Source organism: Hyla sarda, chromosome 1 (genome assembly GCF_029499605.1).
Source record: "Hyla sarda isolate aHylSar1 chromosome 1, aHylSar1.hap1, whole genome shotgun sequence".
Lineage (NCBI taxonomy): Eukaryota > Metazoa > Chordata > Amphibia > Anura > Hylidae > Hyla > Hyla sarda.
In genome coordinates this window covers 121,945,316-121,957,633 of record NC_079189.1, presented here as the reverse complement: position 1 = coordinate 121,957,633, position 12,318 = coordinate 121,945,316, and the positions used below count along the sequence as shown (strand labels likewise).

At 40.6% G+C, this 12,318-nt stretch overlaps 1 protein-coding gene across 1 annotated transcript in view; it reads left to right on the top strand.

Moving 5' to 3' along the window:
- Nucleotides 1-12,318, top strand: part of GALNTL6 (polypeptide N-acetylgalactosaminyltransferase like 6) — a 410,819-nt gene that overhangs the window by 385,966 nt on the left and 12,535 nt on the right. The window contains exon 8 of the mRNA XM_056554430.1: nucleotides 5,174-5,323. Within this exon, the coding sequence (XP_056410405.1) occupies nucleotides 5,174-5,323 (150 nt within the window). The remainder of the gene's footprint in view (nucleotides 1-5,173; nucleotides 5,324-12,318) is intronic.

The following is a 12,318-nucleotide window of genomic DNA, read 5'->3' as shown; positions in this document are numbered from 1 at the left end:
TGTATCCACTTTTTCCAGGCAGCACTTAACCGGAGCACTTGGAAAGCTGAACTAATTTGTGCAGACTAAAGTAATCAATGACTAAGCCACAAGGTTCGCTAGGAGCCAATTTACTGTACGTTTGCTCAACTCTATACACGACCCTAACTGTTGCTTTATATGCACTGGATTATTAAAATTGAAAAATATCTGTAAATGTCATTCGAAATATATCCACTAGATGGAAGCATTAAACAACAAGTGGATAAGTAATGGAAGTAATCATTTTCTATACCCTCAGATATCAAGGGTTCACTAGAAGCACTGATCTGATATTGGACATTTTCATAATTAAAACTTGTCTAATGGAATGATTATATTGATAGTTTATCAAACAAAATGACTGAAAAAAAGAAAACACAAAAATCAGTTTTTTTTAAGAATTGCCTAATGAATGTAGGAGAGTTAAATAGATGTTATTTTTCCTTTGTTCAATTTATTCATTTGTTATTAGCAAGGAGCAGTAAATGCAATACATCAAATGTATTATTACTTATTAAAAATGAAAGCAAACATATCCTTCCTTTGTAATATTTTTTATTTTATTCACAAGCTCACGGGGTAGCAACATATATTCTTTATAGCCAGCAGGTAGACGTAAAACAGTATAAGAAAATTGACTTACAGGTGCAGAGTACACTATGCAGAGACATAGGAAAAGGAGGAGAAGAAGAGGAACTCTCCCAGCCATCAGTTTTAATGGTGTCATTCTGTTACTTGCCCTAAGATTTATTATCCTGCCTTCTAATGATACTTACTCTGCACAAGTGTACAGAGCTCAAGCGGAAAAGTGATCTCTGCCAAACAAGAACCAGTGGGCAGTATAAATACAGCAATTTTACAGTGTACAAAGACTTCTTTATAGTTCCTGATAATAGATTACTTTTAGTCTCTTTTTTTAACCTTACATTTTTCTTGTTTTCTATCTTTTGAAAGCAGTACAACAACTCAAAAAGTATATCAAGATGGTATTGTTACAATCATACTGACCTTTAACCGCTTAAGGACGCAGGACGTAAATGTACGTCCTGGTGCGGTGGTAATTAACGCACCAGGATGTACATTTACGTCCTGTGCATAACCGCGGGCATCGGAGTCATGCGCGTGTCATGCGCGGCTGATCCCGGCTGCTGATCGCAGCCATGGACCCGCCGGCAATGGCCGACGCCCGCGATCTCGCGGGCGTCCTCCATTAACCCCTCAGGTGCCGGGATCAATACAGATCCTGGCATCTGCGGCAGTGCGCGATTTCAATGAATGATCGGATCGCCGGCAGCGCTGCTGCCGGGATCCGATCATTCAGAACTCCGCACGGAGGTCCCCTCACCTTCCTCCTTCCGGCTCCCAGCGTCTTCTGCTCTGGTCTGAGATCGAGCAGACCAGAGCAGAAGATGACCGATAACACTGATCTGTTCTATGTCCTATACATAGAACAGATCAGTATTAGCAATCATGGTATTGCTATGAATAGTCCCCTATGGGGACTATTCAAGTGTAAAAAAAAATGTAAAAAAATGTAAAAGTAAAAGTTAAAAAAAAGTGAAAAATCCCCTCCCCCAATAAAAAAGTAAAACGTCCGTTTTTTCCTATTTTACCCCCAAAAAGCGTAAAAAAATAATTTTATAGACATATTTGGTATCACCACGTGCGTAAATGTCCGAACTATTAAAATAAAATGTTAATGATCCCGTACGGTGAACGGCGTGAACGAAAAAAAAAAGTCCAAAATTGCTACTTTTTTAATACATTTTATTAAAAAAAATTATAAAAAATTTATTAAAAGTTTTTTATATGCAAATGTTGTATCAAAAAAGTACAGATCATGGCGCAAAAAATGAGCCCTCACACCGCCGCTTATACGGAAAAATAAAAAAGTTAGAGGTCATCAAAATAAAGGGATTATAAACGTACTAATTTGGTTAAAAAGTTTGTGATTTTTTTTAAGCACAACAATAATAGAAAAGTATATAATAATGGGTATCATTTTAATCGTATTGACCCTCAGAATAAAGAACACATGTCATTTTTACAATAAATTGTACGGCGTGAAAACAAAACCTTCCAAAATTAGCAACTGGTCGCGCAAAAAACAAGCCCTCATACTAGTCTGTGGATGAAAATATAAAAGAGTTATGATTTTTAGAAGGCGAGGAGGAAAAAATGAAAACGTAAAAATTAAATTGTCTGAGTCCTTAAGGCCAAAAAAATCATCCCATTTACAACTCTATTGGTGAAAAAGAATGGGCTTTGGGTTTTAGAAGGTGAGGAGGAAAAGCGAAAAATTTAGAAGTAAATAAATGTTTAATTTATTAGGAATAAATAGCTCTTTGTTTATACACTCTATAGTGTTGTGTTAAGTGTATTTAAGTTATTTTACTATCTATCAAATATAAAGTAAATCCAGACCCCGTGATCAGACATCTTATCCCCTATCCTTGGATAGGGGATAAGATGTCTAGAGGTGGAGTACCCCTTTAAAATAACATGGTGATCGGACATTAGTCCACGAATCTGGTGGCAGCTTGTCATTTTTAAACATAACTATCAGAGCAAAGCATCAGTGCAATACTGTGCACTAAATGTTCCTACCACTAGATGGCAGCCCTTAACGCAACGCACCACTATACAGAGCCACTATGTATATATGTTTTATTGTTCTCATTATCAGCATCAATTACATAGACATGATTTACATATAAATTACCTTTACCTGTAGAATTGTCATCAAGTCAATTATAAAAACCTTTAAAGGTTGCACTTACAAAGTTAAAATAAATTTCACTAAACAATATAATTAAATTGGTTCTCCATAAAAATAATAGATCTCTGAATGATTTACCTTTCTATTAAAACATTTGCTAAACTCAAGTCCCCTAAATGCATATTTCAAAGATCACAGTTGTTTGAAGTTATTGCTTCATCAAATTTTTTTCTCGCTAAGGATAAGTTCATCAACACATCCCATTGATAAATATTTATATATACATATACTATGTAGAGTACTAGCTGAGTACCTATCATTGCACTTCCCATCTTCCTATCTAAACCTGGAAGAGGAAAAGCAACCATCCAGCTTTTCAAGTCCCCTGAAGCCCCAGCAGTGGTCGGCTGCTCATCCTTTCTGCAGCCCTGATTGCACTAGCATTGCCATGCCCTCTGCCTGTCTCACACTGATGTCTTTTCTCCCCTCCACCCCTGTCCCCTCTCCCTGCCCCATACTAATTATTCTCTTCACCTATCTGCCAGACAATTATCCACCACAAAGTGATTTTAGTACTTACCTGCCCTACAGTAATGGACATGCGTGGGAAGGATCCGGGCTCTTCTTGGGGCTAAATGGCCATGTTGGGAGTCCAGTTTTATTTTTGTGCTATTTCCTGTTGGAGTTCCCTCCCTCCAACTGCAAGTCTCAGCATCCCTTGTTTGTAAGTGTGACATAACTTTTCTGCCTCCTACACATCAGCCACCCCACCCATTGCAGCACACCTGAGCTGCCCTGCATGCTGTGCTGTGCTGGAAACTACAATCCTGCAGCCCTTTGGAGAATGATCTCACACCCACCCAGCGGTCGCTTTACCCATTGAAATTCATACAGGCTCCCATTCAACACCTGACAAGTGATGTAATGTCTCGGGCCCCACTGCAACCTGGGAAAAATCTAAGATAATACCCATGTTGTATACTGCTTAATATGAACAACAGGGCAGGAATTCACAAGAATTTCCATACCAGCCATCAAGCACAGGTACAGACACTATATTATGAACTACAGTAACTTAAAAGCCACTGTAGCACAGTCAAATAAAAAACAAATTCTGTAATACCCTTTAAAATCATACTTTACCATGATGTTGGTCCAGCAACATGATGTTTAATACCCCCAGGCAACCCTCCATATATACCCTCCATAGTCCAAGTCATAGTAAAGTATGATTTAGCTGTTTTACATTTGAGCTGTATAGACTGATGGTATCGGGACATCCTGCATGGGACTTATGGTACATTTTGTGGTCTTGTTACTCCTTGGCTGTGGCGATTGCCTGGGAGTTTGAGGTATAATAAATATCAGTTAGGAAACAAAACTTCATTTAGGCCATGTTCACACTATGTATTTTATTTACACTGGCATCTTCAGCTATAATTCTGACCTTTGTGGCCATTTTCTTGCCAATGGCATAGTAAAAAAAAGGCTGAAAATACAAGTGTAAATAAAATATGTGTACATTTTTTCTACTGTGTTTTAGGCTGGGTTCACACTACGTTTTTCAACTACGGTTCCCGCATACGTTTTCTATCAAAAACGGTATGGGGGAAAAAAAGGATGGAACAGTATGGGAAAAAGTAAACCATATGGGTTTTTAAACAGTATACTGTTTTTAAAAGTGCATACTGTTCCGTCCGTTTTTGTAGAAAAAAAAAAAAAACGATTTTGAAAATTTTGTCCATTTTTAATGGGAGGGGTCTTGGGTGGGGACTTTAGGATTCAAATGCGCATGTGCAAAGTAAAAACGTATACGTTTTTCCCGTATGGAACCATATACATGTGCGTTTCCCATTGACGTCCATGTTTAAAAAACGTATGCGGTTGCAGTAGGTTTTTAAACCAGAGACAAAATCGTGGTTGACCACGGTTTTGACTCCGGTTTAAAAACCGTACTGCAACCGCATACGTTTTTTTAACATGGGCGTCAATGGGAAACGCACATGCATACGGTTCCATACGGGAAAAACGTATAAGTTTTTACTTTGCACATGCGCATTTGAATCCTAAAGTCCCCACCCAAGACCCCTCCTATTAAAAATGGACAAAATTTTCTAAATCGTATGGGTTTTTTTTGTACAAAACGGACGGAACAGTATGCACTTTTAAAAACAGTATACTGTTTAAAAACCCATATGGTTTACTTTTTCCCATACTGTTCCATCCGTTTTTCCCCATACGGTTTTTGATAGAAAACATATGCGGGAACCGTAGTTGAAAAACGTAGTGTGAACCCAGCCTTAAACTGTTCTCAAGGATGCATTTAACTCGATGTTACTTTAATTGTAGTCAGTGAGATTTATGCAGCAGCTAGTGGTAAAATATAAAATTGTATTGTTTTCATCTTTAATTTTATGTTCTATTATTCATCAGCTCTTCACCTTTGGCTGGAGGGAAGATATTCGCCCTGGGGAACCTCTTCACAACAGAAAGTTCTGCTTCGATGCCATTTCTCGCAATAGTCCGGTCACCCTTTATGACTGTCATGGAATGAAGGGTAACCAGCATTGGAGCTATAGAAAGGTAAGATTTAAATACATGAATAACTGTAAAAACATGCAAAAGAAGTAAAAGGATGTTAGTCTGTTAAATGAGTAGTGATCCAAATATAGGTAGGTACAATTATATTGAAAAGCCATAAGTTAGGTATGAAACATAATTGTTCTTGGTAATGTTTTTGGAAACAATGGCTTAGATTTACTATTGCCAACAAGGCAGAATTCTGGGGCAATATTGGTGCAATTGCGCCAAAAACAGTCATGTGTGACTTGCACCACATTTACAACTCTGTGAAAAAAAAGGGAGGGGCATGGCTTCTGGGAAAGGAGTGTGGCTTCTCATACGTCTCCATTTCCGAGTCCTTAAGGACACATGACGTATGAGAACGTCATGTGCCTTACCGGCCCCCCGCAGCCATCTGGAGCCGAGCCGGTGCCCGATGCCTGCTGAAATCGTTCAGCAGGCATCGGGGCATATCGCCCAGGGGGGTCATGATGACCTCCCATGTCGGCGATGGCCGCAGATCGCTGGACAATTCAGTCCAGCGATCTGCGGCGGATTCCGGGTCAATCGGGTCTCCGACAGCCCCGAACAGCCATAGCCAGCAGGGGTGAGGTGGCACTGGTGCCACCTCACGATCGCCCTGATTCATCAGCCGGTTTCCCGGCCGACCAATCAGGGCGCCTGCTTCGGGTGTCACTCCCGCAACCCGCTCCGCTCCTCTTCCGGAGGACGTGAGCGGGTGCGGAAAGAAGACCCCGGGTGCTGGGGACCCCGATCCCCGGCGTCCCTGTTGGGATCGGGGCCCCAGGAGCGGCGTCGGCGAGGGACTGACCTGCGCTGCGGCGTGGAGCAGCAGCAGTAGGAGGTGAGTGACAGCCTTCTGCTGTTGCTTAGCAACAGCTCCCAGCATGCAAAAAGGGCATGCTGGGAGCTGTAGTTATGCAACAGCAGGAGGTAGACCACCACAACTCCCAGCATTCCCTTATGGGCATGCTGGGACTTATAGTTTTGCAACAGCTGGAGGCACATTTTTTCTATGGAAAAGTGTACCTTCAGTTGTTGTATAACTACAACTCCCAGCTTGCACAATCAGCTAAAGTGCATGCTGGGAGTTGTAGTGGTGCATCTGCTGGTTGCATAACTACAACTCCCAGCATGCCCGTTGGCTGTCGGTGACTGCTGAGAGTTGTAGTTTTGCAACAGCTGAAGGCACACTGAGTTAAGTAGCAAACCAGTGTGTCTCCAGCTGTTGCATAACTACAATCCCCAGCATCCCCAGCCAAAGTAGTATGCCTCCAGCTGTTGCATAACTACAAGACCCAGCATGTCCTTCCGCTGTCCGTACATGCTGGGTGTTGTAGCTTTTGCAACAGCTGAAGGCACACTGGTTGCAAAACACTGAGTTTGTTACCAAACTCGGTGTTTCACAACCAGTGTGCCTCCAGCTGTTGCAAAACTACAACTCCCAGCATGCACTGATAGACTGTACATGCTGGGAGTTGTAGTTTTGCAACAGCTGGATGTCCCCCCCCCCCCCCCCAATGTGAACGTACAGGGTACACTCACATGGGCGGAGGTTTACATTAAGTATCCGGCTGCAAGTTTGAGCTGCAGCAAATTTTCTGCCGCAGCTCAAACTGCCAGCGAGAAACTACTGTGAACCCCCGCCTGTGTGACTGTACCCTAAAAACACTACACTACACTAACACAAAATAAAATAAAAAGTAAAAAACACTACATATACACATACCCCTACACAGCCCCCCTCCCCAATAAAAATGAAAAAATGTCTGGTACGCCACTGTTTCCAAAACGGAGCCTCCAGCGGTTATAAAAACTACAACTCTCAGCATGCACTGATAGACCGTACATGCTGGGAGTTGTAGTTTTGCAACAGCTGGATATTTCTCCCCCCCCCCCCCCCAATGTGAACGTGCAGGGTACACTCACATGGGCGGAGGTTTACAGTAAGTATCCGGCTGCAAGTTTGAGTTGCGGCAAATTTTCTGCAGCAGCTCAAACTGCGAGCGAGAAACTACTGTGAACCCCCGTCCGTGCGACTGTACCCTAAAAACACTACACTACACTAACACAAAATAAAATAAAAAGTAAAAAACACTACATATACACATACCCCTACACAGCCCCCCTCCCCTCCCCAATAAAAATGAAAAACGTCTGGTACGCCACTGTTTCCAAAACGGAGCCTCCAACTGTTGCAAAACAACTACTCCCAGTATTGCCAGATAGCCACTGACTGTCTAGGCATTCTGGGAGTTTTACAACAGCTGGAGGCACCCTGTTTGGGAATCACTGGCGTAGAATACCCCTATGTCCACCCCTATGCAAGTCCCTAATTTAGGCCTCAAATGCGCATGTCGCTCTCACTTTGGAGCCCTGTCGTATTTCAAGGCAACAGTTTAGGGTCACATATGGGGTATCGCCGTACTCAAGAGAAATTGTGTTACAAATTTTGGGGGGTATTTTCTGCTATTACCCTATTAAAAAATGTTAAATTTTTGGGAAAACAAGCATTTTAGGTAAAAAAAAATCTTTTTTTTACATATACAAAAGTCGTGAAACACCTGTGGGGTATAAAGGTTCACATTACCCCTTGTTACGTTCCCCGAGGGGTCTAGTTTCCAAAATGGTATGCCATGTGTTTTTTTTTTTTTTTGCTGTCCTGGCACCATAGGGGCTTCCTAAATGCAGCATGCCCCCAGAGCAAAATTTGCTTTCAAAAAGCCAAAAGTGACTCCTTCTCTTCTGAGACCTGTAGTGCGCCAGCAGAGCACTTTTCACCCCCATATGGGGTGTTTTCTGAATCGGGAGAAATTGGGCTTCAAATTTTGGGGGGGTATTTTCTGCTATTACCCTTTTTAAAAATGCTAAAATGTTGGGAAACCAAGCATTTTAGGTAAAAAAAAAAAGTTTTTTTTTACATATGCAAAAGACGTGAAACACCTGTAGGGTATTAAGGTTCACATTACCCCTTGTTACGTTCCCCGAGGGGTCTAGTTTCCAAAATGGTATGCCATGTGTTTTTTTTTTGCTGTCCTGGCACCATAGGGGCTTCCTAAAGGTGACATGCCCCCCAAAAAACATTTGTCGCTCCTTCCCTTCTGAGCCCTCTACTGCGCCCGCTGAACAATTAACATAGACATATGAGGTATATCCTTACTTGAGAGAAATTGGGTTACAAATACAAGTAAAAATGTTCTCCTTTTTACCCCTTGCAAAATTTCAAAAATTGGGTCTACAAGAACATGCGAGTGTGAAAAATGGAGATATTGAATTTTCTCCTTCACTTTGCTGCTATTCCTGTGAAACACCTAAAGGGTTAATACACTTACTGAATGTCATTTTGAATACTTTGGGGGTGTAGTTTTTATAATGGGGTCTTTCATGGGGTATTTCTAATATGAAGACCCTTCAAATCCACTTCAAAACTGAACTGGTCCCTGAAAAATAGTGAGTTTAAAAATTTTGTGAAAAATGTCAAAATTGCTGCTGAACTTTGAAGCCCTCTGGTGTCTTCCAAAAGTAAAAACTCAAAAATGTTATGATGCAAACATAAATTAGACATATTGTATATGTGAACCCCAAAAAAATGTATTTTGAATATCCATTTTCCTTACAAAGCAGAGAGCTTCAAAGTTAGAAAAATGCAACATTTTCATTTTTTTCATCAAATTTGGGGATTTTTCACCAAGAAAGGATGCAAGTTGCCATAAAATGTTACCACTAAGTTAAAGTAGAATATGTCACGAAAAAACATTCTCGGAATCAGAATGATAACTAAAAGCATTCCAGAGTTATTAATGTTTAAAGTGACAGTGGTCAGATTTGCAAAAAACGCTCTGGTCCTTAAGGTGTAATATGGCCTGGTCTTTAAGGGGTTAAAGGGGTACTCCACTGGAAAACATTTTCTTTTAAATCAGTTGGTGCCAGAAAGTTAAACAGATTTGTAAATTGCTTCTATAAAACAAATCCCAATCCTTCCAGCTGCTGTGTAATACACAGGAAGTTCTTTTCTGTTTGAATTTCCTTTCTGTCTGACCACACTGCTCTCTGCTGACACCTCTGTCCATGTCAACATTTCTTTTGCTCGGGACAGTTCCTGACATGGACAGAGGTGTTAGCAGAGAGCACTGTGGTCAGACAGAAAGGAAATTCAAAAAGAAAAGAACTTTGTATTATTGACCTTTGTATTATTCAGCAGCTGATAAGTACTGGAAGGATTGAGATTTTTTTTAATAGAATTAATTTAAAAATCTGTTCAACTTTCTGGCACCTGTTGATTTAAAAGAAAATGTTTTCCAGTGGAGTACCTCTTTAATGTTTGAGCCAACTAATAGTTGGTCTAAACTTAAACTAGACAGTCTAAAGATGTACCATTTGAGCCATTGTGATAAATCTTGCACATTTGAAGAATGTCTGGCTTAGTTTGCATTGTCTAAGAATTAGATAGATTTAGGTAATCTATGCTAATGTACTCATAAAAAATAAATAAATAATATCAAAACCTGAAATGATTTCACCACAAATTAAGTACTGTAACATTTTCAAAATGTTTTGTATATTCTAAGCATTTATTGTAATATGTTGACATGGGTATGACCTAATCTACAAGGGTGATTGTTAGTATTATAATGAAAGAAGAATTCCATGCATCTCTTCTTTCTGCCCAGGCTGCAAAAAGAACAATAACAAACTTTAGCTCACCTTTTTCTACTCCCTGTGCACTAAAATCTCTCTCCAGTCTTCTGGGGGGCTTGTCTGCTTCCATATTCTGGGGTCCGACACGTTGGACTGTGCTAAAGTTATCGCCGGCCGCAGCAATGTCCTGCCTGGGTCCAGTGATACTCCAGTGAGGGGCAGTATGATGAAACGGGCCCGGACACCAAGAAAAATGACACTGCCGATTAGCATATTATGAGCCGAGGGGGCATATTGCTGTGGACAGTAATAGGCTTAGCACAGTCTGACATAGAATGTGAAAGAAGACTGGGGCCACAGAATGGAACACAAATATCTGCACAGCTATGGAATGGCAGAAGGTAAGTTAAAGTTTGTTGTTTTTATTTTTGCAACTCGTGTAAAATGGAGAAATAAAAAAAAAAATCAGTGGATCCCCCCTTTAAAGTTCATCAGTATGTGAAATTAAACTCACCATTATTACTAATAATTTATTAATTTGAGTGCATTGATTTGCTTCTTCAACATCTTTCAAGTTTTTTAATGTAGCTATTTTTCTCAGCCAGTAGAAAGCTTATAACACTTTTCTGCCTTGGTTTAACCCTCTGAAAACTGCAAAATGAATAGCATCTCTTCACCTCAATGATGATGTTACCTGCTGAGTTACAAGCTGGAAAGGGAGGCATATTATTTATTTAATTAGTGAGCGGATTTCTGATTGATATAATAAAAATTAAGAATGAAGATCTTGTAAGAAGTCTTGAAATCGGGTATCTGTATGGTGAATGTCAGGCCTACAGTAGTGAGCAAGGGGGGGGGGGGGGGGGTTGAAGTATACCCTGCTGCAAAAGTTTCTGGTGTTGTCATGGTTCATCATTGCTCTCACAAGTTGTATGTCTTAGCGTTGTCATTTGTTATGATGCAATAAAGGCAGAAGATTTTACATGCTGGAAAATGTCACAGACTCTTTCAGCTCTCAAGTCGAATGCTGTTACGAGCTTTCCTTTTTATGGTAAATCGCTGAGCACCTCCAGTTTATGAGGAATTGGTTGGAGGGGTGAATGCTGGTGTTGTTTCTAGTGTTTTAACTATATACGTTGCTCTTGCTGTGAAAGTATTGCTTCATGGAAAAACAACACACTAAGGGTGGGTTCACACTACGTTTTCTCCCATACGGGAGCGCATACGGCAGGGGGGAGCTAAAACCTTGCGCTCCCGTATGCCTTCGTATGCGCTCCCGTATGTCATTCATTTCAATGAGCCGGCCGGAGTGAAACGTTCAGTCCGGTCGGCTCATTTTTGCGCCGTATGCGCTTTTACAACCGGACCTAAAACTGTGGTCAACCACGGTTTGAGGTCCGGTTGTAAAAGTGCATACGGCGCAAAAATGAGCCGACCGGACCGAATGTTTCACTCGGGCCGGCTCATTGAAATGAATGACATACGGGAACGCATACGAAGGCATACGGGAGCGCAAGGTTTTAGCTCCCCCCTGCCGTATGTGCTCCCGTATGGGAGAAAACGTAGTGTGAACCCACCCTAACAAGGGTCTTTCTTAAGAAACAACACACTAACAAGGGTCTTTCTTAAGAAACAACACACTAACAAGGGTCTTTCTTAAGAAACAACACAATAACAAGGGTCTTTCTTAAGAAAAAAGTTATCCTTCCATGAACTAGATCATCAAGTACAGATAATATTTTGTTAGTGAGAGGCACTCAGTTCTAACAAGCCTAATGTTCAGCTGGTGGTTGATTGCTATCAGTATAATGCCCATTTATCAATCCACAGCTTTTCTTTGCTAGAGCTCTCTCTACATACTCATGGTGGGAGATTTATCAATATTTGTGTAGAGGAAAAGTTGCCCAGTTGCCCAGATCAATCAATGAGCTCCTTTACTTACACTAGGTATAGTCTTTGTCGTTCTGCTAATCACTGTTTCCTATCAGACGTATTATGACCTAATCTGGAACAGAACCCATACACCACACCCGGAACACAACATCCTTTACATCTGGAACACAACACCCTTTACATATTGTATGTACATTTGTAAAGTAGACAAGTGCAAACAATAAAAAAAAATCATCACAGATGCCCCCAGTCTTTTCCTAGTTCAGTAAAGCAGCACTGTTGTAGCCATATGAAGAGGGTGTTTCATAAGAGAAGATTGAGCATTTTTCTCTAATAAGATACATTAAAAGTTTCTTATATTTGCTTGTACTATTGATTCATACAAAGTTTGTTAAAACAGTGTTGTTTATAATACGGATTCTTCTAATGGCGACTAGAATGTCTTGATCTATATTAATTATAAT